This window comes from Lepisma saccharinum, chromosome 12 (assembly GCF_977018435.1).
Source record: "Lepisma saccharinum chromosome 12, izLepSacc3.1, whole genome shotgun sequence".
Lineage (NCBI taxonomy): Eukaryota > Metazoa > Arthropoda > Insecta > Zygentoma > Lepismatidae > Lepisma > Lepisma saccharinum.
In genome coordinates, this window is record NC_139240.1 from 69,462,783 (window position 1) to 69,490,430 (window position 27,648).

Genomic DNA, 27,648 nt, shown 5'->3' on the forward strand with positions numbered 1-27,648 from the left:
CCTGGAAAACCGGGAAAAGTCAGGAAATTTGAGGTGTCAAAAAAAGTCAGGGAAATGTCAGGGAATTTCGTGGTTTTTTTTTTTTATATAGTTATGGAACTCTGCACGGGAACAGGAAAGGAGCTAGAAACCAGTGATGACAGGAGGAGAGAGAGAGAGAGAGAGAGATAGATAGATTTCTCTCGCCCGGGCTTCTCGGCGGGAATTTTAAATTCGAACACTCTTTGAAGGAAAAATGTTATAACTCGGGCACTATGGGAGCAATCTACTTCGGATAACTTTTTTTTGCAGGTAAAACATCAGAGCATGCAAGCGTGTACAATTCAGAACCCCGAACCGAGGAAGGGAGGTTTGGGGGGCGCGACCCCCGAATTTCAATGGAAAAAAACAAAAGTCTGGAGTTTCCCCCTCTTCTCCCACTATTGTGGGGAAAATGCGCGAACTTTAGTATTCTTTTCAAAGAATGGAAATTTCTCAAGAGAGTGAAACATGTTTCATGTTCTTGGGTGCCATACAAGTTGAATAATAAGCCAAAATGTGATTTTTTTTTTTTTTACGAAAAATAGGTAATTTGCATTTTTGGAGGAAAATTGTTATGGGAGCAATCTACTTCGGATAAGTTTTGTTTTGCAGCTAAAACATCATAGCATGCAACCGTGTACAATTCAGAACGCCGGACCGAGGAAGCGGGCTTGGGGGCACGACCTCCGAATTTCAATGGATAAAACATAAAACTTTGGAGTTTGCCCCTTCTTCCTCCGCTATTTTGGGGAGAGGGCGCGAACTTTAGTATTCTTTTCAAAGAGTGGACATTTCTCAAGAGAACGTAACATGTTTCATGTTCTTGGGTGCCATACAAGTTGAATAATAAGCCAAAAGTGATTTTTTTTTACGATAAATGGGTAATTTGCATTTTTGGAGGAAAATTGTTAAATGTCGGGCACTATGGGAGCAATCTACTTCGGATAAGTTTTGTTTGTCAGATAGAACATCAGAGCATGCAACCGTGTATAATTCAAAACGCCGGACATAGGAAGGGGCTTGCGGGGTGCGACCCTCCAATTTCAATGAAAAAAAAAACATAAAAATCTGGAGTTTGCCTCCTCTTCTCCCGCTTTTTTGGAGAGAAGGCGCAAACCTTAGTATTATCTTCAAAGAATGGACGTTTCCAGAGAGAATGAAACATGTTTCATGTTCTTGGGTGCGATACAAGTTAAATAATAAGCCAAAATGTGAAACTCTGTTTTTTTTACTAAAAAATAGGTAATTTGCATATTACTCAGAAAATTGTTATAACTCGGGCACTAGGGGAGCAATCTACTTCGGATAAGTTTTGTTTAGCAGCTAAAACATCAAAGCATGCAACAGTGTACAATTCAGAACGCCGAACCGAGGAAGGGGTTTTGGGGGAGGGGCGACCCCCGAATTTCAATGAAAAAACTATAAAAATATGGAGTTTGCCCCTTCTTCTCCCGCTATTTGGGGGAGAAGGCGCAAACCTTAGTATTCCCTTCAGAGAATGGACGTTTCCAAAAAGATTGAAACATTTCATGTTCCTGGGTGCCATAAAAGTTGAATAATGAGCCAAAATGTGAAACTCTGTTCGGAAATGTGGCATGGATATGTTGGAGAGGGGGGAGGGGGGAGGTTGGTCATCAGTATGAATTTCCCAGGCTTGCTCCAGACCTGTGTTAGAGTTTCCACCCAAACATAAGTGTATGAAGTTCCGAAAAGCATATTTATTTCGTAATCAGCACCATGATACCATATGGTATCATCGGGCCAGTACAACCTTACTCTGATTATACCATATGGTATCATCGGGGGAGTAAAGGTTAAGCCTCTAAATATTACATGGAAAATGCATTGAATTATCATTTTTTTCTTGTCTGTATAGGAGTAGTAAGGGAACTTGTCAACAGATGGAGGGATAAGAGCCGGTGGCGCCGTCCGATAGTTGTCGGACGTCGTAGTAAGGCATTTTCTTGGGCAAACTGAAGGAACATTGAAACAAATAGGTTCCATCGATACATACGATTTTTGTCGAATATCGCCACCCGACAAAGTATCTCACTACAACATGCGACAGAAATTGCATTGACTACAACATCCAACAAAAATTTCATGCATAAACAAGAAGAGCTTTAGACTGCAAATATGCTGCTGGAATTTATTACTCTTCTGGCTCACATCACCTTCTTTAATGTAGCAGTGCTTACGAAGATCTTCTTTCATCATCCTGACGTATTACTGGTTTCGCACAAGTAAACGTACGTTTACAATGACATTGCACTATTCTTAGATATCAAGAAGAATCCAACCAAACGGGATATATATTGAATATTTACTTATTTACTCCTTGGCTGCTACAGCCCCTAAAGGGCCTTGGCCTCTCTCACAATGATAGCCCATTCTCTTCTGTCTTCTGCTCGACGTTTCCACCATCTTACTCCCATTCTCCTAAGGTCCTCCTCAACGTCCTCCAACCATCTTTTCCTTGGTCTTCCTCTTAATCTTCTCCCTCCTGGTGTCCCTTTATAGACCTTTTTAACCGCTCTGTCTTCAGGCATTCTTTCCACATGTCCTAGCCTCCTCAGTCTCATGATTCTTATATCGGAAACTATATCTGTTTTTTTGTAGAGTGCTCTAATTTCATCGTTTCTCCTTATTCGCCATTGTCCATTTTCATTTACTGGCCCGTATATTTTCCTCAGTATCCTTCTTTCCCATCTTCGCAAAAGTTCTTCATCTGCTTGCACCAAAGTCCATGTCTCTGCTCCATATGTCACCACTCGCTTTACAACTAGCTGATATACTTTGATTTTCAAATTTCTACTCAGGCTGCGAGATTTGTAAACTCTTAACAGTGAGAAATAGCTTCGATTACCAGCTGCAATTCTTGCTTTTATTTCCTCCTTAAAATTATTATCCATGGTAACTAATGTTCCAAGATATTTAAAACTTTTGCATTTTTCATAGGTGCCTCCATTAAGTTGTACATGTTGGCCTTCCCTGAATTCCATATTTCGCGCTGAGAACATGTATTTAGTCGGGTTGGTTTATTTGGAGTCCCATCTCACTAGCTATGTTCTCCAATCTTTCCAGTCCTTCCTTCACTTCTTGCAATCTTCGTGCCATCATATCAATGTCATCAGCATATCCTAGATTTTGGCTCACTCTGTTGAAGAGAGTCCCTCCTGGGTTACACCCTTGACCCACTCTTCTCATGATTTTTTCTAAAGCTATATGGAATAATATCGTAGATAGCACATCTCCTTGTCTCAAACCTTGGTTCACTGCAAATTCCCTTGTGAGCTCTCCTTCAATCTTCACCTTACATTTAGTACCCCTAAGCGTCATTCTGGTTAATCTTATTAGCTTGCTTGGGATCCCTAGCTCCTTCATTGCCTCATACAATTTTCCTCGTATGATACTGTCGTATGCCTGCTTAAAGTCTATAAATAACTGATAAATATTAATGTTATATTCATAGCATTTCTCCATTATCTGCCTGACCATAAAGATTTGATCCGTAGTGGACCTGTTTGGTCTAAAACCACACTGATAATCCCCTATTATTCCCTCAGTCAGTGGTGACAATCTTCCTGCTAGGATCTTTGCAAGCACTTTGTATATTACGCTCAGTAGGGCTATACCTCTATAGTTCTAACAGCAAGTTTTATCGTTCTTTTTTATGTATAGGGCAGATTATTGCCATACTCGATTGATCGGTCATCTGTTCATGTTCCCATATATCAGATAAATAAAAACGAAGGTTTTCTTTCATCATCCTGACGTAATATTACTGGTTTCGCACAAGTTAACACGTTTACAATGATATTACACTATTCGTAGATATCAAGACGAATCCAACAAAACGGGATATACATATATTGAATACTATCACGAAAAAGTGAAACATAAATCTGCATTGGTGAACATTATAAAAATGGCAAGTGCATGCTCCCAACCTCAAATTTACTGCAACACTAGTATTGCAATGAAATTAACGCCACTCTCTGTCCAGTCTGTTAGTAGGGACATTGATTTTTCGCAAACGCCAAAACCGTGAAAAAATGGTAATTGCTGTGAAGTTATGTTTAGGAATGTGCAGTGATGTCTGGACACATTTTTCGCCCGTTAGAAATATCGAAATAATGCATATTTGGCATAAAATGCGAATTGTTGGCGTTTTTAGCGTTTTTTAAAAAGAAATGTCCTAAAACAATGAAAAATTCCATGAAATCCAACATGCTTGTCTTTTCTAGGCCATGTTTGTGTACATAGAAAATACAAGTTTTCCAACATTTTATCCAAGGGTAAACTATAGAGTTACACGTACATGGAATAATTCCGACAGCCACGTTAAATCATGTAAAAGTGGCAAGGTTCTAACAGGAGATCGAGTGCGTATCTACTGTCACACGGGAGCAGCATCTTCAGTATTTGTTGCACGAGATATGTTTTGAATTACCAAGTTAAGTGTGCACCATCGGCATTTGTCGAGCGAGTAATAATGGAGCTCAATCGTTAGGGCGTCTGACTACTATGCGATAGACCCGGGGTCGATCCCCTGAGGGGGAGAACCGGGATGTTTTCCACCTATTCAAACTGCTCCGGCACCACATAGCATCATATGAAGCTGGTACCTTGAGGACACTTTGAGGGATAAAGGTAGCCAGGATCGTGGTGCTGATCACATCATCCCCACCTTCAGCCGTGATCAAGAAAGTGTGGGGCCCTAACTCCAAACCCCTATACACCTTCATGGAAAAGTGCAGGGGAGTTATTTACTTTTACTTCCTCAAAAATCCGTTCCAACATATCAAACTGTCGCGAAAATACGTAGACCATGTAACCTACAATTTAAAATAATAGTTTAAAAGCACAATGGAGTATTAAGTTTCGGAATATTTGGCAGATAAATGTTCTAAAACAAAAATGCGAATTTTTGGAAACGTAACACTAACAAGTCAAAAAAATACAATGCCAATTTTTGGTGCCATAATATATCGGTATTGGTCACATGAGATTGATTGATTTTAATTTTTTCGGTGCGTCGCCACTTATGGTCATTATGCACCCTTCAGTATATACAGGGAAATTTCCATTATCTAAAATCCATACCTTAAAATTAAAAAAAGGGGTATGGAAAATAACTTTCCCAAAATAACTTTCAAGATATCAAACTCTCACGAAAAGGCGTAAGCCTTGTGACTTACAATTTGAAACAGTAGTTTTAAAACACCATGAAGGTATAATTTGAGATATTTGCCAGAAAATGCGCTAAAATGAAAATGTAAATTTTGGGAAAAATAACACGTTATAGTAAAAAAAAAATACACCAATTTGAAAAACAGTAACAAAATATCAAGGTCCCTACCGATTAGGTATAAATAAAACAAGAATATCAGTTGTAATTTATTACATTAGTAACAGTGATTCCTAACCTAATTTTCGGCATAATCACCACCGGTGTTCTGGTTTATGTCGTAGCATGGCACTAAATTTTGTATGCCCATGGTATATGTGCCTGACAGCAAAGACTAGAACTATCTCTATCGCAGTGTAGCTGTGAAATCCTTGCCCTGCCAGAGACCTCTTCAGTTAAACAAAGAGATGAAAGTCGGTACATTCAAGGCCAGGGCTGTACAGGAAGTGGTCCAAAATCTCTCACCTGAAGTGATGGAACACCCGCGTATACTCAGCTGTATGGGGTTGTGCACATTCGATTGGCCTTCGTGAATTGTCTGCACCATCGTCTGACCATACTATCATTCACGAAATCTGGTCTGCACACATCACACGATTGTTGGTGGCTCTGTGCCAAATTCTGAGCGTGCAAAAATCTGATTAGTACACGTAGGCTACATCGCAGTCGGTGGGAGACTGTATGAGAGCTGCAATATTTAACCTAGAACTTTCCTAAAACGGCTGCATTGCAACTGCACCAGATTACAGCTACATGCCACTTCTTCCTGCCTGCATGTGTGTGTGTCGCTCTCCGACCACTAGTGCTGCGTATAGGGACCATTGGACCTTTTTTCAGGATGCCCCTCGTATATGAACTTTCAGAAGCTTTTATTATTAGAGTGTTCCTGTTTTAATGTGTGGTTAGCTAAGTCAGGTACCTATACAATGAAATTCTATAAATTGCTTGCGTTAAATTTCTAATACCTACATATCCTTTTCGTCAGCATTAATGGTATAACTGCATGTTGTCAGTTACAGGATATACTGTACTGAAGCAGAAATCCCATTGATAATGTAAGGAAATATGACACTTTATTTTGTTCGATTCAATTGTTTCACTTATATGCAAGAGTTAAGTTGTTTGCTTTACAGAGAAGAGAGAAGTAGCTTTATGCATTGAAAAATGAGTCCGCACTCTTAGTTTTTGCAAGCAGAGGGTTCCAAACCTCAGTGGAAATATCAACATATAATACCGAGAATGTATAAGGAGACTGGGAACGGAACTTTAGGTAAATAAATGTTTTTTTCTGCAATAAGATAGAGACCCTCATTTTTGCCAAAATTCTGATCATAGCCTTATATGTCAACACAGCAAATTTTATTTTACATAAAAACACATATTTTCCAGTTTTCCGTATGTAAATACATATTTTGCGAATTTTCATTTTAAATACATAAAATTGCTTATTGACTTCAGCTACCTCGAAATCCTCGAAGGAAAAATGTTTATTCTCCTCAACTCTTTCATATCGAGAGTGCTAGGTTTGTTTTGTCTTTGAACACCCTCGCTGGCAGACTTCTGGCAAAACGCCTACGATCCTATTGGGAGAAAATAGCTGTAAGTAGCTGGGGCTGGCTACACTTAACGATAGCAAGGCTTTTTAACTAAGTAATGCAGCCATTGTGGCCGGAAGGCATAAAATTTGACAATGTTCTTCTCGTGACAGATGCTGCAGCTTACATGAAAAAAACTGCAGTAAGCCTTGCCGTTAGCTACCCCAAAATGGTGCACGTTACATGTGTGGCTCATGCGTTGCATAGAATATGGGAAAAGATAAGAGATCTTTATCCCAATGTCGATAAACTGGTTTCAAATGGGAAGAAGTTTTTATCAAGTCGCCTAGAAGAATAGACATTTTTAAACAAAAATGTCCTGAGGTTCCCCTTCCCCCTACACCTGTAGTTACGCGATGGGGCACTTGGTTGGATGCAGCTGTATATTATGCCCAGAACTTTGAACAATTTGTATCTGTTGTAAATGATCTCGACAAAGAAGAATTCTGCAAGAACTGTTGATGGATCTCTAATTCCATACGAAAGCTTGAATCGTCCGCAAACACTTTAGCATCTTCCGTGGGTGAAGTCCGTATAGTAGAAACGAAACTGAAAGAACTCACTGGATCTAACGCACAAGTCTAAATGTCTAAATGTACAGAATTTTGGGGGGGGGGGGAAACCAAGATTTTCAAACTTTGTGCCAAATTGCACGTGTTTTGGAAGGTGAAGTAGAGGAAGAGGAAGCTTTGGAAAACTTCAACGTTAGTGACATTTCGTGCTTCAAATATGCAAGAATTGTTTCTTGTGACGTAGAGCGATCTTTCTCACAATATAAGATGCTTTTTAGAGATAATCGTCACAGATTTACAATGGAGAATTTAGAATAAAACTATGGTGATCCCCTGTACCTCTTTCAAGAAATAGCTCGCTAAGAGGTAATCATTTAGAAACTGATTTCAGGTGTTTAAAATGCATGTTATAGTTTGTTTTTGTTACGAAATGTTTTTATTTTTGTCACATATTTTCCTGTTTTTATCACATATTTTCAACATTTATGACACATAAAAAATAAATATTTCTGAGTTTTTTAGCACATAAAGTTCCGTTCCCTACTGATAAATTACAAATTGTATTTCTTAATCAATCACTCTTCACTCTTATCTCATTTAGTCGTAACTTTAAAAATAATCAAGTATTTTATTTTAAACTTACTGCGTATGACAACATTCCGTAATCCTTCCCTAGCTTGTGAATTCTAATAATTTTCCAAATTCACTATTTTGCAGTTTGAATTCAAATCATAGAGAATAGAGAAATTAAGTCAATTTCATAGAAGATAATATTGGTACTTAACAAAACCATACGTGGATCTGTATGAGTTTATTATTTCCATTTGCAAAAACATCGATTTAGTTTAGTTTGTAATTGTCAGGAAAAAATGTAAATTTTGTCCTGGAAAACCTGGAAAAGTCAGGGAATTTCATTTCTGCTTGTTTGTAGCCACCCTGAATTCCATTGTTTCACGTTTAGAACAATTACTCCTGAGAATCAGGTTTAAGGGATTTTAAGAGATTTGGTGCCAAGGAGATACTATGTGTTGCCATGTGTGCATCGAATAAGTCACGAATTTGCCCCGTCTAAATCTCGCTCATATGTGCAAAGGTTAAGTTGTTTCATTTACAGAGAAAAGAGATGTATGATACAAGTGTTAATGCATCACAAAATGAGTCTGCACTCATGGGTCTTACAAACAGAGGGATCTGAACCTCAGTGGAAATATCAACATATAATAATGAGAAAGTCTAAGGAGATTGATAAATTACAAATTTTTTTTTCATCAATGGCACTTCACTCAAATCTCATTTAGTCACAACTTTTCAAAATAATAAATTTTTTTGTTGAAAACTGGCTGCATATGAAAAAAATCCTGTAATAAATTCTCCCTAGCTTGTGAATTGTAATAATTTTTCAACTTCACTATTTTGCAGTTTCAAATCATAGAGAAATGAACTCGGTTTCTCTCAAAATAATATTGGTACTTAACACAATCCATACCTGGATCTGTATGTGAGTTTGTTATTTCCATTTGTAAAACCATGGATTTAGTTTACAATTGTCAGGGAAAAATATAAGATTTGTCCTGGAAAAGTCAGGGAATTTCATTTTCTGCTTGTCTGTAGCCACCCTGTAATCAATATTTTGAACAACTTTTATTGTTACAAATTTCAAGCATTTCTATTGGTGGGAATCAGCAAGAATATCAATATTGGTATGGATATCAGTTCAAAGTGGTATCAGCTTGTCACTAAAATATTCTGAACAAAACTTGTCATGTCAGCTGAAAAGGATATTCTTCACTCACCAGAACTCCGATACATACGATATGGCAGATATGCAGATGACACCTTGGTCATTTACCAAAGGGAAAAGGAAATAGATCTACTCATGGAAAAACTTAGCAACAATCACCCCATGTTGAAATTTACGATAGAAGGGGAAAACCAAGGCATCCTTAACTTCCTAGATCTAACCATCAAAAGGAGGGACAACAAATTCACCACCACGGTCTATAGAAAACCAGGGGCAGGGAACCAGTATATCCACTCCCTTTCCAACCACCCACCCCTGCATAAAGCCAATGTATGGCTTAACTTCTACAGAAGAGCTTTCTCGCACTGTTCAAGTGAAGAAGATTTGAAGGAAGAAGTTGTCATAGTGACGGACATAGGACTTCAAAATGGATACACAGTATATCATCTCTCTACATGGTGCAGCAAAGTAGAAATGCAAGTACGACGACTTAATCTACTCCACCCAGCCAGCAGTGATAAAGCTAAATGGATTGCCTTCCCTTACCACCAGACTACATGCAACCGCCTAGGCAAGACCTTGAAACACTATGTCATAAAACTCTCACACAAACCAACGAACAAAATAGCCAGTGCCCTAAGCAAACACAAGAGATCATTCCTTTCCCCACTAGACAACCCAGGTGTATATAATGCCCAGTGTGAGTGCAACTCACACTACAGATCCATCAGATCTGTCAACAAGCATATACAACAGCACTTAACGGATGCAAAAAAAATTCCTACCCACTACCGGACTAACAAGGCACCTCAAGTTCAATAAACACAGGATCCAATAAGTTTCAGTTAGGCACACATCACACACCCTAATCGACACCAAAATCAAAGAGACGCATGCAATTATGCACTTTCCGCACGAGCTGAACATCGACAGCAGTCAGGCTCATCATGTTTGGCTCCCACTATTACAACAGCTCAAACCCATCATGCGCAGCAGACGAAATGGCTACACCAGCACCCCTAGTGGTAGTCTAGGAAACAACAACAGAAATCGGAAGTCAACCTAACAGTAAACCATCGAGTTCCCAAGTGGATGGTGGCAGAGGCCACCAAAATTAATAGAATGTTTACAAGTAAGTTTCGCCGATATATCTTTAGTAACTTGCTTACGTCTTATATTATCAACCGCTTTGTTTATTCCCCTCAACATGAAAACTTTTAAATTTTCCAAGGGTTGGTATCATATCGGTAGAATCAGTATGGGTATCAGCACAGAGTAGTATCAAGTCAACTGTAATTAATACTTTCGGTTCTATGTGATTTTGTTTGTGATTTGTAGTAAATGCATGAAATTATGATGTAAATTTTTTGCCTGATAGTTGTGGTGGACCCGTATTTGGTGTGTTCTCTGTTATATTTTTGTGTTATTGTGTATCAAATGAAACATTGTAATCATCTATAAAATATTCAAATGGCCTTGCATATACAGTAATTATGGTTAAACCTTTACATAATGATTTTTCCTTTTTGTTGTCCTAACATGTATTTTTTTATTTCATAGGAATTTTGGACTGTGAGCAGCCCTTTGCAGACTACCATTATCTTATTGGTGGAGCATATTGCTGTGGCACTGGGAGCAGAATTCAAAATATATTTACCACAGCTGATGCCTCAGATTTTAAGAGTGCTCACCCACGATACAAGCAAAGATCGAGTCGTAACTCTTAAGGTAATATGCACTGCACACGTAGCAAATTTGGAGGAAATAATCTCGAACTATCAACCACGTGAGTGTTGGAAAGGATTCCAAACTTTCGAGAGCTAACGTTGCTCTTATCTTCACTTGAAGATCAAGATGGGAGTGACGTTAGCTCTCAAAAGCTTGGAATCCCTTCTACAACTTACCTGGTCGGTAGCCTGAGAAGAATTTTTCATAATTTGTCACGTGGAAAGCTTCAAGACTTGCATCAGTAAATTTGGGGGTTAAGACACTTTAGCCATTTATTCAACATAAGGGTACAGATAAGTCTTATTTCAATATCAAGTACAAGTTTACAGTAATATGTTGAAATTTTCTTGTAAAATAGAAATGTTCATGTTTTCCCTTCTGAGATGTGTCAAATGTCAATAGTAATGTTAGATGACTATAGTGCAGGAGGCCTTAGAAAGATCGCTTCACGGGCTTACAGCAGACGACAATATGGGGGTGTATCTGCAAGAACCAATCAGGTCCGCGAATGAGCGAGCCCGGTTACCACAGCTAGCTCGCTGCACCCTTCTGGAAGGGTGAGTGACCTCTGCCTCTTGCTACCTCGGCCTGTTTGTTCGGCTGAGGAGCAGACGACACGAGAGTATCGGCAATAGTGTGCGAGCGACGTCTGCTGTTAGCCCGCGAAACGCTCTTTCTAAGGCCTCCTGCACTATAAATGTATTTTATGGTATTTAATTTTGTGGTAATTTAGATGATACTTTATTGGTGTAGGCCAAAATTTCATATCAGCCCATTCCTAATTTATTTAATTAAAGATAGATAGGTAACTTTGTAATTGAATAATGTTTCTACACATAAATTATTGTTTTTCTGTTGCAGCTGTTGTCGGCACTGCAGAAGTTTGGAAACAACTTGGATGATTACTTGCACCTTATTCTGCCACCCATTGTTCGGTTGTTTGATGCTGCTGATTGTCCTGTGACAGTGTGCCGTGTCGCTCTGGAGACTGTCGATCATCTGGCTGATTCTTTGGACTTCACAGACTTTGCATCGCGAATCATTCACCCACTAGCCAGGACTTTGGATTCTAGTCCCGAATTAAGGCATACAGCAATGGACACTTTGTGTGCACTCGTTGTACAGTTGGGGAAGAAATATCAGATATTCATTCCACTTGTTCAGAAAGTGCTTGTGAAACATAAGATTAATCATCAACGTTATGAAACGCTTTCGTGCAAGATTGTCATGGTAAGGTTCTTTCTAAAAGTTACAGATTTATTATTGTTGAGAGAATTCTCTGTGATGTAATGTGCACAATTATGGGCAAGTTTCATAAGTCCTGGTGTGAAGATTGTGAAATTCATTATGGTGTTCCTTAACACTTACAGTGCTAATCACGCATATAACGGAGTTCCCGAACTTCTCTAGTGTGCGCATCACGTATATGTATGGAGTTGAATTCAAAATTTATTTCAACGGTCATTTGCCGTACGTTTACGGAGTTAGCAATAATGAGTAATGTTTGGACATCATACTTCCTCATACTGCCACTAGATGGTGGGCAAATGCTCATAACGGTTCTGTTTGCGTCGTTGTCTGATAGCGATATGCTAGTTGTTTATGGCCACAGTGGCAGATGAAGCTCTGTCAGAGGATGTTTCATATCATTTTTGATGAAACGTCCAAGGTAGCCATGTTGTTATAATGTAACATATCATACAGGGTGCGGCAACGTAACTTCCTTTTTTGAAATGCGCGCCATGCAGCCTCTAGAGGTCGTAGCGAGGCGGGAGTGGTCTTAATCGACAGACGCGAGTCTAAAGTTTTGTTTGCGTCCCGGTCAGTCGCCATCATGCGTTGGAACAGTGAGGAGCGTGTGTTTGCCGTTGAGGCCTACTTTAGAAACGGATATTCTGTTATCGCTAGTGGCCAGCCTGCTCCGCCCGATTTGGCCCCTTGCGATTTTTTTTTTGTGTTTTTTTTTTTTTTTAAATCCCGCGTTTGTTACCCATCCAAGGACCCTCCAAGAACTGAAGGCCAACATCCGTCAAGAAATTGCCAACATTCCCGCTGATATGCTGGTTCGGGTCATGAAGAACGCCAGAAATCGGCTTCTTCAGTGGACAATGGGGGGCGTCACCTCCCTGATATGATTTTCAAAACTGTGTGAAACATAACCTTAGATATGTACCTACAGTGTAAAAAAAACATTAAACAATTCTAATTCATCACATGGGTTTTATTGCGTTCTGAAATAAGGAAGTTATGTTGCTGCACCCTTTATATCAAAATAAAGAGGAAGAATCAAACTTTTCAACAGTGTATCATACATATATTTTACATTTGTAGTTTTTGAGATATGATTTTTTTAAAAAGTAGTGAAAATGGTCAGCATTCTTTGGACGGAAAGCAACTTAGAAGTCAGTACTGTAAGTGTTTGCTTGATTTTCATGCAGTGAAACACCGATGGCGTAGTGGTAATGTGGTGGTAATCATGGGGTCCAGGGTTCAGAGGCACATTGCGCAGTGATTCAGATCCTACTTTAAACTGTAGGTCCAGTCCTGATTAGCCTTGCTGTGCTTAAAGTCGACTTAAAAGAACAAAACGAATCATGCAGTGCATTAAGTTCATTCTCACACTTAACACACGTGAACTGGGAGGCTAGTTTGTTCAGTGAAAGTTGTCTGCTACTTGCAGGCAATGCTCATAAATGATTGCTTCAAGCTGCACTAGTTTGGAAAATATATTGTATTTACTCATGTATAGTGCGCACTTTTTCTCCAAAATTTGTGTTCCCAAAAACTGTAGTGCGTATTATGCACGGAATAATTAAGACAGCCAACATGTAACCGCACAGGGTCATTCCATGATTTTGTGACACTTGCATTGTTTTTTCATGTTTACGGAACCCTAGCGTGTTATATATCGTAAAGCTTAAATCCTGCAGTTTCTGAATATGGCAACAGTATTCCATTCAAGATAACGACATTAATGTGAAATGCGGTTGAAATAAGTTCATCACAAAATTACGGAACGTTCGGATTTCTATGGTGCTTTGGATGAAAGAAAAGATAAGGAAAAAGAAAATAATAATTAAAATGTATTACTGGCCAAATAATAATATACATATGGAGTGTGTAAATTCCTTATAGGAAGAAATCTTGTGCTGCTAACTGCTATTTGGAAGGTCCTGAATGTGCCTTGTATAAATGTTACATTAGTCACGGAAAGAAAAAGTATATACTTTGAAGTTCTTTTAGAAAAAGTAAAGAAGGAATGAGCAAAACTACATATAAAAGTTTGAAGGTCATTTCACCCATTTCACATTTTTCACTTTGTAATGTAATGTCCTGCGACACCAAGAAAAGCAGTGCAACTCGGGAGGAATTCGAGCATGCACCTTCCGTCACATTGGATCCAAATCAGCAGTGTTTGTAGGGCGAGAAATAATAGAAAATAACTTCCTGAGCACTGCAAATCCATAATGTAATTTTGATATTGCTGTCTAATATTACAGAATAAATAAGGTGGTTAAAGAGTGAAAGCTTTGGGATACTAAACACAGTGGAGGAAGATGGGAGAGATGGCATGGGTTGGAGACTTATTGTTTACACAAGAGGATATTCTCCTCTTGGTCCACATAGCAACAGGTGGCTCATTGAATAGCTGATGTTATTCACTCTTGATCAGCATAGCAACAGATTTACGACCTACTACTAAGAAAGCTATTTCTTGAAACTGGATTGTACTGCCCATTATATATGAGATATAATTGTTTGTAACTTTTACCCATCAAAAACCAGGGTGCGCATTATACACGCACGTGCACTATACATGCGTAAATACGGTAATACATATGATAGTGATATGAAGTGACATGTACAAGACAAGTGTATCAAAAGTATATTCTGAACTCGGAATGGTTCACGTTATCAAAATTTGCCATTCAGTAATAACATGTATGTCATAATACAGGGACCGGCAGAAAAAGCTGATGGTTTTGAAATGTGTATATAAATAAAACAATTAATGTAATGCAAGGTGTAATAATCAAAACTACTACAAAAATAATTGCCATTTACAGTGCTTACATTAATTTTTCTTTGTTTTGAAAATTGTGTCCGATAAATCTCTATTCCGTACACATTCATATTGCCTTGTTTTAAGTTGGAAGTCGCCCTCACGATCATTTCATTCGGAATTGCTGCTATTTCGTTGCGAATAGCTAACTTGAGATCACCAATTGTGTGAGGTCTTTTAACATACACTTTTGATTTGAGATAGCCCCAGAGGAAATGATCACGCATCGTCAGATCTGGGGAATGAGGAGGCCAGGGAATATCACCATTTCTTGACACTACACGTCCAGGAAACATTTCCAGCACCTTGCCCATTGAGATTCTGATTTGCCCAGTCCACTGCTCCATCATTACTGAAATGGCATTGAGGGACGAAGCCAGTGAGCACTCCCCCTACTCCACCATTGAAATACCGCACACAACAATCCAATTGTGTCAAAAGTAAACACCATTTTTGAACATTTTAACAACAATTGGGTGATCTCAAGTTAGCTATTCGTAACGAAATAGCTGCAATTCCGAATGAGGGCAAGGCTACATGAATGTGTAAGGAATGGTCATCATTTATCGGACACAATTTTCAAAACAAAGAAAAATTAATGCAAGCACTGTAAATGGCAATTATTTTTGTAGCAGTTTTGATTATTAAACCTTGCATTACATTAATTGTTTTATTTATGTACATACTTCAAAACCATCAGCTTTTTCTGCTGGTCCCTGTATAAGACAAAGGAAATAGCACTGCTGGGTTTAAGTCTACAATGATAAGAGCAACAAAGGGCTGTATCCAGTAGTGGCTCGTGCCTAAAATAACAGGTGAAGAAGTACATTTATAGTCAATGAAAAGCAAATAGTAAATGTCAGTTGGCCCCCCACAATTTAAAACGTCTTTTCTGTCTTCATCCGTCCATCTGGAAAATGGTGTCTGGAACAAATTACACACTATTTCATTTACTGGGTTCATTGTACAAACCAAAGCTCAACACATGAACACAACACATGATAGGAAACGCGAAACACACACGCAGAACAAGATCTCGCGAGAACGCAACGATTTTGCCACAACCACTGGATGCAATGTTTTCTGTCGACGAGAGAACTGCTGCACCTAGATGGCGACACCCTTTCAATTCCAACGCTAGGTGACGTCACCGTTGCCATGACAACCGGCTAAAGTCTTCCGCAACCTGGCGGCATCTGCTCTTGGTTTGTTTATGCTACGACGAACTCTTCACGTGCGTAGCACCGAGCGGCATATTATTTAAGTATTATCGTGTGTGTTCTGGTGGGAAATAGTTTAATTTAACAAGCAAATAAAAAATGTCAATATTAATTTGAAAATTAGGTGAAAACATCTGCACTTGTTGCACTTGGCCAGCCGCCACTGGCTGTATCTTTTTCATTTGCCCTCAGTGATAAGTTCATGAGCACTTTTAAAAGCAGTGATTACAGAAAATTGAAAGTGCTGTACACGGCATAATATAATCGCTGTTTTTCTTTGAAACTGTTAAATGTGAGGTATAACAAATACAGAAAGTGAATAATTTTATTTAATAAAAAGTCAAATATTGTACGTGTGAATTTAACAATTAATACTTCTTTTTTCATGGTAGAATTCTTTTAAATGCATGATATACCTAAAAATCAATTGTTAATCATTCTCTATCTTCATTTGAGTTCTATCCTCTTTCACATGCCTTCCTAACTTATGTGTTTTTTTTTTATCTACAGTCTCCTAAAAAATGTAAAATAAGGTTTAAATGGTGCTAAATGTATCTTGGTTGCATAATCGCTAAAGAATGCTAAAAATAATTCTAATGATCGTGTTTACGGTTTGGATATTTCTATTTTATTTTGCCTCAGGGGACAACCATTGCAGAGGATGAAGAAGACTTCCTTCTAGCAAGGCACAGACATTTCCGTTACAAAAACAGAGATATGTCGTTAACATCATCTGACACAACAACAATAAAACGAGTAAGTAAATGCATTATTACGTTTTGAATTTGAAAGCATGCCTTCATTTTTAGGTGCATATAGATATCTTCAAATTTAATTTTGTCATGATATATAAATATAGAGGGAATTGATAAATATCCAGAGCGACACATACAGGTAATGGACAAAATAATATGAACACCTTGGTTTGCAAAGGCCTATATACGCCGTTGTGGAAAAGGAACAACACTCAGCAGAGATTTCAACCATCTAGTGGTGATGAAAGCAAACATATCAGTCTATCAGAAGCTGGTGTGAGAGTTGCATGCGAACAGTCAGCTATCCGTCAAATGCAGGTATGTCCGACCTTTCAGACTTCAAAAGAGGCATGATCATAGGAGCCCGCCTGGCTGGAGCATAGTGTCAACTGTTCTGACAGCCTACAGACAACATGGAAAGACAACGTCTGCAAAGGAGAATAGTGGGCGAAAAACAAAGTTATCCAACAGTGATCGACGTGTGTTGAAGCGAATAGTGACTCAAAAGCACAAGACAACACAGTCCCAGATAACCGCAGAGATGAACAATCACCTCCAGGACCCTGTATCAACGAAAACCATTCAAAGGGAGCTGCATTCTGTGAACATTCATGGCAGAGTTGCCATCCCCAAACCGTTGGTGACTCCACGTAATGTGATATGGTCAGACGAATCGTCTTTCATATGATTTCAGACCACAGGACGTGTTTATGTGTGGAGAACTCCTGCTGAAGCATTTGATATTGACTGCTTAGTGCCTACCGTGAAACATGGTGGGGGGTCTGTGATGGTTTGGGGGGCCATATCTTGGAATGGTGTTGGCCCACTTGTCGTCCTACGTGGGAGAATCAACGCACCATCCTGGGTGACCACCTCCATCCCATGGTTCAGACTTTGTCTCCCAATGCATGCCCCATCTTCCAAGATGATAACGCCCCTATTCACACTGCTAGGTGCGTTGATGCATGGTTTGATGAGCACAGTGATGAGGTAGAACATCTCATCTGGTGTCCACAGTCCCCCGATCTTAACATCATTGAGCCTTTGTGGGGTATTTTGGAGGCCAAAGTGCGTAATTGGTTTCCACCTCCAATGACACTTTCGGAACTTGAGACTGTTTTGTGCGAGGAGTGGCTACGTATTCCAGTTCACACTGTACAGGACCTTTATTTGTCTATCCCACATAGGATCCAAGCTGTCATTCAGGCAGGGGGGGGGGCAACCCCCTACTAATACAAGTTTTCTGCAATTGCATTGGTGTTCATATTATTTTGTCCATTACCTGTATGTGGTGAGAATATTATCAAAGGCATGTTTTATTTTTCAGAACATGTATCAAATATAGGTTCACCATCACTTAGAAGAAAGTCACAAATTTGTCATTGATGACAATTAACTGAAATTGCATGATACAATAGAGGTACTGTGCATCTGTTATAAATATGAGCATATCTTAAACATACATTTGGTTGATTGATTGATTAATTTATTTATTTTATTTTACTTCACGTTTTGTGCCTCTTGGCTAATTTTCGAAGATGGGGTTGAGTGATGAAATGATGAAATTGATGAATGGACATTCACAAACAACCAAGCCCAAGCGGGGTTCGAACCTGGGACCCTTGGCGTTGCAGCGCAATATGCTAACCATTCAGCCACAGGGTCCGGCAAACATACATTTGGGTATGTGTGAATGATCACAGAATAGTAGTATGTGGGTGTCACAAGTCACATTTCTTGCATTTGGTCAAGGAAAAAAGTTGTTTTTTTTTAAAGAAAATGGACCAGCTTACACATCATGTGTTATAATGGCAAAAATTCATAACATGAGTTTCAAATTGCTGCCTCACACACCTTGTTTACCAGACATGCCAATGCGATTTTAAATTATTTCGGATTCCCCCCCCCCCTCCCCAATAAGTATACATTACCTCAAGAAAGTAGTCAAAGTGTTTCAAGGTCAAGAAATATTGGTGAAAATAAATGTATTCGTAAAAATAATTGCATTTCAACCTAGTTCAGGCCTGAGTTAAGAGATATGTGAACTTAAAATTCACTTACTTAAAAGGAACAGATTTATTCAACATATTGTATTGAACCGTGATTCATCTATCTTTCATAATAACACCACAGAGATAAAACATCTTGATATCAAAATTACCTACAGGGTGTTTTCAAAAAGGGAACTGAACAATGTCCATTCTGCATACTTTGAGTTACCTTTTTATTGAAACACCCTCTACGTCTTCTTTTCTTTCACCCCTATTTGCACTGAATGAAGCACAAGTGCTATTCATTAAAAATGTTCATTGATTTTTTTTCTGTTTTAAAGTTTGTATTTGTTCATTAGTTTTGTTATTAGTTCTTCAATTATATTTTATGTATTTTTTCTTTCAGCTTCATGTCTCAGCTGCCAATCTACAAAGAGCATGGACAGCAACCAGACGTGTGTCAAAAGATGATTGGCTTGAATGGTTACGACGCTTGAGTATAGAACTTCTGAAAGAATCACCCTCTCCTGCACTGAGGTAATTATTTAACAGAAACTTTCCTTGGTTTACAAGAAAGTAAATTGTCCAATTTACCATATTGATACAAGATTTGCTACAACATCAGTGGTCACAGGTTTGAATCCCGACTGGGGCCTTTGGGAGTGTCTCTTCACCATATTGGGTGCATTCCGAAAGTCTTAACAGAACAATCAAAGATAACTGGGGTTGTGAACTTGGATGCTCTAGACGAAAGCGCAGGCGCAGCATTTTGTTTAAAGTTTCCACATGGCATCTGGCGAAAGGCATGTCCTTCTGGCAGAAATGAACTCTACTGTGGGCATTGGTACTCATTTTAATCACATTGTAAGAATAGTTGAGGCACAGTCATCTTGTGCATGTTGCTTCATATCGCTCTCTGTTAAAATTATAATACATTTTCCAAACTAGTGCAGTTTCAAGCCATCATGCATGCACGTTTTCTGCTAGCAGCCTCCTGGCCCATGCATTTGGTAAATCTCATTCTTGCACGAAATGCACGAGAGCACTTATGTGGCAGCCAGTTACCATAACTCCTTTAGTGCGTTAAACTCGTTCGAATTTCGGAACGGGTCCATTGTCACTCATCCTCATCACCATTAGCCAAAAGTGTAAAATGGCATTTGCTTTAATGCTCTGATTATCTGGTATGTGAAACTATATTTTAAAGTAAAACTCAATGTATCAGATTGGAAGTTATTTACTGATACCAGCCAATAGTTTCCTGCCATATTCAGAACTGCACCACTTTTTCTGCGAGTCTTAGTTTTCCTGGAAATTATGAAAAAACTTATCATTTACTTTGCACCAATATTGTATGAAAACCTATATTTTTTAAATTACTTGACAGGGTATTTTATTATTCTGTTGTAATTCTTGAATATTTTTAAGCAAAACTGGTAAATTGATGCTTATAATAATTGAAGTTGTATTAATATCAATATACATTTTGAACAACTTTTAATTATTATAATTTTCAGGGATTAGTATCGGTGGGAATTGGCATCAGCCCTAATTGATATGTTGAGTGAAGTAAAACTATCAGTCACTACTAGTAAAAGTTTTAGTAATATTATAGTAGTTCTGTGTAAGAGGAAGATCGAAGTGATCAGGGGTAGAAAAATACTGGGTGGCCGGTTGCCATGGTGCCTGAATTTTATTTTATTTTATTATTATTTTTTTTTTAATATTTCTAGTTCACTTATGTGAATTTCCATTACCTTTGTTTTAAATAACGAATACGGTAATGTTTGTATGTTTCCTGTATAATGTGCATTATTATATCAGAATAATAATAATTTTTTTGCACTGTTGCTAGCCGAATTTTAAAATCTGCTGCGATATGGTTCAGTCGATCATATCCTAGAATGTATTGCAGAGTTATTCATGAATGTAAGAATTAATTATTTCTAATGTAATCTTATATTAATAAATACATTATAGGTTTTAGGATCGCAATTCAAAATGTGAGCTGTATCTAAGTTGGATTCATGGCTTTCATAGTCTGCATTTGAATGAAAGAAAATAAAATGCAGTCCCCTGAGAAAAAGGGGCTTGCACACCACGGGTGTCTAGTTGGTAGAATGTCTGACTTCCACGTGGGAGACCCAGGGTGGGTGATATAAGGTCGTAATTTTTCCAGCCTTGTCCTCACATAAAGTGGCTCTGGGGCTCACCCAGCCTCAAATCAATTGGTACCTGGTGGGTAAAGCAGCTAAAGCATGGTGCTGATCACATCATCTCCAAAATGGCTGAGATGGAGAATGTCTATCCCCACATCCCCTAAATGCCTTCATGCCATGGTGCTATGTGCAAGGGGAACTTTACTTTTACCGTACCTGGTAGTGAGTATGTGTATTTTATGAATTTCTTTTCCAGATCCTGCTGGGCGCTCGCACAGACATACTCCCAACTTCCGAGAGACTTGTTCAATGCTGCTTTTGTGTCCTGCTGGACAGAGCTAAGTGAACCTCAACAGGATGAACTTATCCACAGTTTGGAACAAGCTCTTATGGTACCTGATCTGCCAGAAATCACCCAGACCATCCTAAATCTCGCAGAATTTATGGAGCATTGTGACAAGGTAAGGTACCACCGGGATAAAAAGTTTCAAGTCGGTTGTTCATTTACTTCAAATTGCATCATAGCTTGTGGAAAGGGAAGTGTATTAACTTTCCAGAGTTCAGGCTTGTAAAAATGCTGCTCGTCACTTTTTTGGAGTCTAAATAACCTGAAAATTATTCAGGTGAAAACTTTGAGTTCTGCAGGGAGAACATTTTGCTCAAGCGCCAAATAGTTTGTACGGAATTGAGAGCTTATTTGCTCGAACAGGCAAAACGATTGGTTTGCACTCTCACACACCCTCCCCCCTCCCTTCCTGCCTCTGCACGCCTGCCTGCCTCTCTCTCTCTCTCTCTCTCTCTCTCTCTCTCTCTCTCTCTCTCTCTCTCTCTCTCTCTCTCTCTCTCTCTCTCTCTCTCTCTCTCTCTCTCTCTCTCTCTCCCTCTCTCCCTCCCTCCCTCTCTCTCTCTCACTCACTCACTCACTCACTCTCAAAAATATGGAACGTGAAGGGGAAAATGCAGTGAAATTGAAACTTAAGTGAACATAGTCATCATCTACATGTTAAAATGTAGTATATCTTACCAATATAGTGATATATGAAAATGAAACAGATGATTGTGGGCTGAAGTTGCCAGGATGGATATTTTTACATATATAAGGTGCCATCAAATGATATGAAGTAAGGCACTTATCCCACTTGTTGAGCTGAGAAATGTCGGGCAACAACATCAGCCAGCAAGATCATGGTGACCGTATTCTTCGATGACCGTGGTCCCCTTCTAGTGGAGTTCCTTCCAAAAGGACACACTTAATGCCAACACGTACTGCGAAACACTGCGTCGTCTGCGGACAGCAATAAAGCATAAGCGACCTGGCAAGTTCAGCACATGCATCATTTTACTGCACGATAATGCACGTCTCCATGTTGCCATTCAAACACAGGACCTGTTGAATTCTTCGGTTGGGAAGTGCTCAACCACCCTGCTTACAGTCTTGACTTGAGTCCATGTGATTTCCACATTTTCAGCCCAATGAAGAAACACCTCAGAGGACGCCGCTATGCGTCGGACGCAGATCTGCAGGTGGCAGTGACAGAATGGTTTGCCTCACAACTTCTTCTACCAAGGCATTCATCAGTTGGTACCCAAGTGGGATAAGTGCCTTACCTCATATGGTGAATATGTGTAGTCAATGTCAGTAATAAACTCTGTACATGGAAATGGACCTTTTCATTTGATGGCACCTTATATATGTCTGTGATTGTTGTCACATTAAAATAATATTCCATTGTACACACTCAAGTGTAGGAGACTCAAATAAATACGAGCGAGCGAAAGTGGTCCCATGCAGGACTCTTGTTCATAAATTCTGTTCTTGATATGCACATATGTAGAATAATAGTGGTATAGAGACTTTTCTGAGTAGACACTATCTTTGGTATTTGGTTGCTATTGTGATCTGATGAAGTTGTTTATTTTTAGGGACCTCTGCCCTTAGATGCTCAGCTTCTAGGTGAGAGGGCCATGCATTGTAGAGCTTATGCCAAAGCTCTTCATTACAAGGAAGACGAATTTCACAAGGGACCAAATTCCCAAGTGTTTGAGGCTCTGATCTCAATTAATAACAAACTTCAACAGAAGGAAGCAGCTGCAGGTAAATTACTGCAATTCATTGTGCTGTATTAATAAAAATGTGCAGCAGGTATTCATTGGTTTTAAAAAAGCATATGATTCGGTTAAAAGAGCTAAATTATATAATACGAGAGTAAGTCAAAAAGTAAATGCACTCAATTTTTTTTCACTTTTCACAGTAACAATAGAAAACTTACAGTGCCATCATTTTTCAACATAGTCACCCTGCACTTCAGTACACTAGGTCCAACGTTCCACAAGCTTTCCGATACCCTGAGAAAAAAAGGTTTTCTGTTGAGCAGCAAGCCATGTATGCACCGCTACCTTCACCTGTTGATCTGTGGTGAATTGATGGCCTCTTAAAGCATCTTTAAGTAAACCAAACAGATGGAAATCCGATGGGTGAGATCGGGACTGTATGCAGGAAGCCCAGATTCTGAAGAGTTTGAGCGGTGTGGGCGGCGGTATGGGAACGTGCGTTGTCATGCAACAAAAGAATGCCTTCCGACAATCGACCTCGTCATTTGTTTCGAATTACAGGCTTCAACTTGTTGGAAAGCATATCACTGTAACGTTCACTGTTTATTGTTGACCCCTTTTCCAGGTAATGTTCCAGAATTAGCCCTTGTGAGTCCCAAAAAAGTGTGACTATTACTTTTCCTGCAGAGGGTTGACGCTTGAATTTCTTTTTCACTGGAGATTCGGGGTATTTCCATTCCATGCTCTGGCGTTTGCTCTCAGGTTCGAAGTGATGGATCCATGTTTCATCTCCAGTGATGATTCGTTTCAAAAAGGTTTCACCTTCGTTAGCATGACGGTCCAGTAAGTGCTGACAGATTCTGACACGATTGCACTTGTGCTCTTCAGTGAGCTGTTTAGGTACCCATCTCGCACAGACTTTATGAAAGTTGAGCCTGTTATGAATAATTTCATATGCAGAACCATGACTAACGTGCATATGGTTTGCCACTTCATCAATAGTCACTCGTCGTTTATTCAGAATCAGTACTCGGACTTGCTCAATGTTGTCATCAGTAGTGGATATGGCTGGACGTTCTGCTCTTACCTCGTCCTTCACACTTGTTCGTTTGCTTTTGAACTTTTCAATCCCACTAGTAAACACTTCGCCACGTTAAAACATTGTCACCGTATTGTGCTGAAAGTCTTCTATGGATTTCAGCTCCTGGTACACCTTCAGACCCCAAAATGGATTACGGAATGCCGTTCTTCTGTGGTGCACACGGACAGTGGCGCAGCCATGTTTACTTCACAACTGAAGTGATGACACTGTAACCTGCCAGAAGGGAAGACTATCGGTTTGCGATCGCAGAAAGCTGTACAGCCAACGGACAGACGAAAAGAAAAAAAGTGCATTTACTTTTTGACTTACCCTCGTATATTAGTTGAGTTTGGAATACCTAAGAAGCTTGTTAATATGATAAAAGTATGCAATAATGAAACAGAAAGTAAAATTCGTATGAATATTAATGTCTGACAAATTTACAATTCATGATTGGTTAAGACAAGGAGATGCATTATCTCCATTGCTATTTAATTTTGCCTAAGAATGTGCTGTTGGGAAGGTAAAAGAAACTAACATATGCCTTCGTGGCATGAGTACACATGCACAGGGGTACTGTTACCTTTTTTTTTTTTCAATACTTCATATTTGCTATTCCATTTGTTTCATCTTGAAAGCAGTCCATCCTGATGTTTTCAATAACTCAATCATAAGCTACTGTGGAAACAATTAACACTTATCACACAAGATAAAAGTTTCTATATTTCATGGACTGGATGCATTTTCAATTAAAAAATAAAGAGTGTGTCATACTTCAGTGTAGCCAGATGATGGGAGGAGATAACAGCGGGTGCTTTCCCCAGTGTTTAACTGTTTGCTAGACTTGGTGTAGGTGTATGCATTGGGGGGGGGGGGGCTAGGTTGAGTTAGAAGCTGTAGTGGTGTTTACTTTGACAAAACCTGAACCTCAGAATCAACTATCACTGTTCATCCACCCAGAAATCAGATTTCACCATTAAAGCTAACCTCAGCAACTGTTTCCTAGTAGCCATTACCCACCAACTAGTCTGTCAACCCAATCAACATCTAAAGGTAAAGTTCCCCATACATATAGCACCATACCATGAAGGCACATTTAGAGGATGTGGGTGTAGGGCTCCATATATTCTCAATCTCTGACATTTTGGAGGTGATGTGATCAGCACCATGCTCTGGCCACCTTTACTCCTAGGTTTGTCCCCCAGATATACACTGATTCGTATATCTTAGATCACCCACCCCGCGAATGAAACCGGTTTCCCACGTGGCAGTCAGATGCCTTACCAACTAACCACCCAACCTGAAATGCTTGGAAAGATCCTAAATATCAATTAGCAAATGAACAATAGCCCCCGGATTCAACCTAGCCACTCAGTAATCATTGCAATTTTTAACCTGCCCCTCAGAATTCCAATTTATAATCAAACTTTTGAATCAACCTAGTATATCGTTTCCTCAGGTCTCCTGGAGTATGTTATGAACCTTGAAGATTCGGACCTGAAAGTTCAGGAACGTTGGTATGAGAAGTTGCACAACTGGGAGAAAGCTCTACACTCTTACCAAGAAAGGCTGGAGGTGAATGCAGAAGATGTGGACCTCTCTTTGGGGCAGATGAGGTGTCTGGAAGCTTTGGGAGAATGGTAAGAACATTTAGCCTTTTAAAACTTATTTTCTAAAAATATTTAACTATAGATGCCATGATTCAAATATGTTTGTGTTGAAAGGAAAATAAAGGATTATAAATTGTTTTTATTTGATAAAATTAAGTCTGAGTCAATACTCATGCCAATGTATCATGATCAACTAATATTTTTCCAGCATTTTGTTCTTTTACAGAGCCTAATTTTCCTGGAAATTGTGTAAAATTCAAAGTTTTCATTTATTTTGCACCAGTATTGTGGGAAAAATGGAATTTTGTTTACTTTATTAAACTTACGGTTCATTTTTCCACACATTTTTTATTAACTAATGACAATTGAACCGTAAGTTTATTAGAGTGAACTACTGTACCTCTTTTTTTTTCACTATTTACACTGCCAGTGTATATTGATTGATGCGTTATACCGTATTAGTCTATAAGTACTTACATATTTTCTGTTGAGCTATTACATATCAAAAATAGTTTCAAAACCATGCATGATATTGTTACACCATTTTAACTTCAAAATGTTCTTTTATATACTACTTTTGACCCTGAAATATGCTCAGTTTTTGTACTTAAATTGTGATCTCATCATCATCATCCTTCGCCGTTCCCTGCCTCTGGCTGGGTTGGCATAGAAGTCAATCCTCTCAATTTTTTCATGGTCTTCCACCACTCCTCTCTTTCCACGGTGTTCCAATCTTGTCCTCTTCTCCTAACACCCTCCACTATCTGTTCTTTCCACCGACATCTTGGTCTCCCCCCTTGGTCTTATTCCCACTCCTTGTGCATTGTGAGCTCTTACTGGTGGTCTTTCTGCATCCATCCTCTTCATGTGTCCGAACAATCTCATCTGTGCCTGATCTACCCTGTCCTGAAGCTTCACCACACCCACTGTCTGTCGGATCTCCTCATTCCTTATTCTATCCCTTCTAGTCTTCCCCAATATACTCCTTAAAAAATTCATCTCCACTGCCTGCATCTTTCTTTTGTGATCTTCTATTTACCGAAAATATATGTCACCACTGACAACGTGAATTTGCAGCAGTTGTTTGCATTTATGCTAATTTGTTTAAAAAAAATAACAATAAAATGTACAAAGGACTATTGTCTAAGCATGTACCTATGAATATTTCCAAATTTTCAAACCCTTCTGCGTTCTTACCAGGAAAGGAGAGTGTTAAATAAGTACAGTCAACTCTCGATTCTAAGACCCCGGATTTAACGACCCTCTCGAAGTAACGACCCTTTACCCGGGAACCGTGAAGAAAAAAAAAGTTGAAAAATTCAAGGAAATCGGCCGAAAAATACGTTTGTTGCACTCATTTTATTCGCTGTGTTGCAATTCCCTTCACGAGCGCTCTGCGGGTCGCATGTGAGCCTGATCTAAAAATAGACACCACCACACCAAGCTTGAGTGATATCCAATAGCACTTGACCTCTGTCATCCCCTCCCCCAAGTGCAGCGACGGTCGCTACTTACGCGCCAGGCTTGTTTTGTCATTGTGATTTCGCTTGCTCTTGCATACGGGAGAAAGAGAAGATCGAATGTGCTTAGATGTTATTTTAAATCGACCTTGACTTGTTTCCTTGTCCTAAGAGCTGCTGATAACTGAATGGGGGGCAGCACCTTGAGAAATGAGAGATAAGATCGCAGGAATGTTCCAAAATACAGATGCATGCGTGGTGCCTGGAAGTCTGGACCGTCTGTCCAACTCTGACCTAGATTTCAGCAGGTCCCCGTGAGTGAGCAACTCTTGGCCTTGTAGCAGACAACTTCCAGTAACCGCTTTCATTCAAAACGTGTTCTTTGTTCCCTGTAACACTTCATAAAGGAGCGAAATTATTAGAGATAATAAAAGCCACATAGGCCAACTAAAGATCGTCAACCCGCTTA

At 39.1% G+C, this 27,648-nt stretch overlaps 1 protein-coding gene across 1 annotated transcript in view; it reads left to right on the top strand.

The window, feature by feature from the left end:
- mTor (serine/threonine-protein kinase Tor) overlaps positions 1 to 27,648 on the top strand; it is a 162,284-nt gene that overhangs the window by 72,662 nt on the left and 61,974 nt on the right. Inside the window, exons 17-23 of the mRNA XM_083132608.1 lie at positions 10,621 to 10,788; positions 11,650 to 12,018; positions 16,714 to 16,827; positions 19,224 to 19,354; positions 21,233 to 21,437; positions 22,900 to 23,071; positions 25,569 to 25,749. Coding sequence (XP_082988734.1) covers positions 10,621 to 10,788; positions 11,650 to 12,018; positions 16,714 to 16,827; positions 19,224 to 19,354; positions 21,233 to 21,437; positions 22,900 to 23,071; positions 25,569 to 25,749 — 1,340 coding nt within the window. The remainder of the gene's footprint in view (positions 1 to 10,620; positions 10,789 to 11,649; positions 12,019 to 16,713; positions 16,828 to 19,223; positions 19,355 to 21,232; positions 21,438 to 22,899; positions 23,072 to 25,568; positions 25,750 to 27,648) is intronic.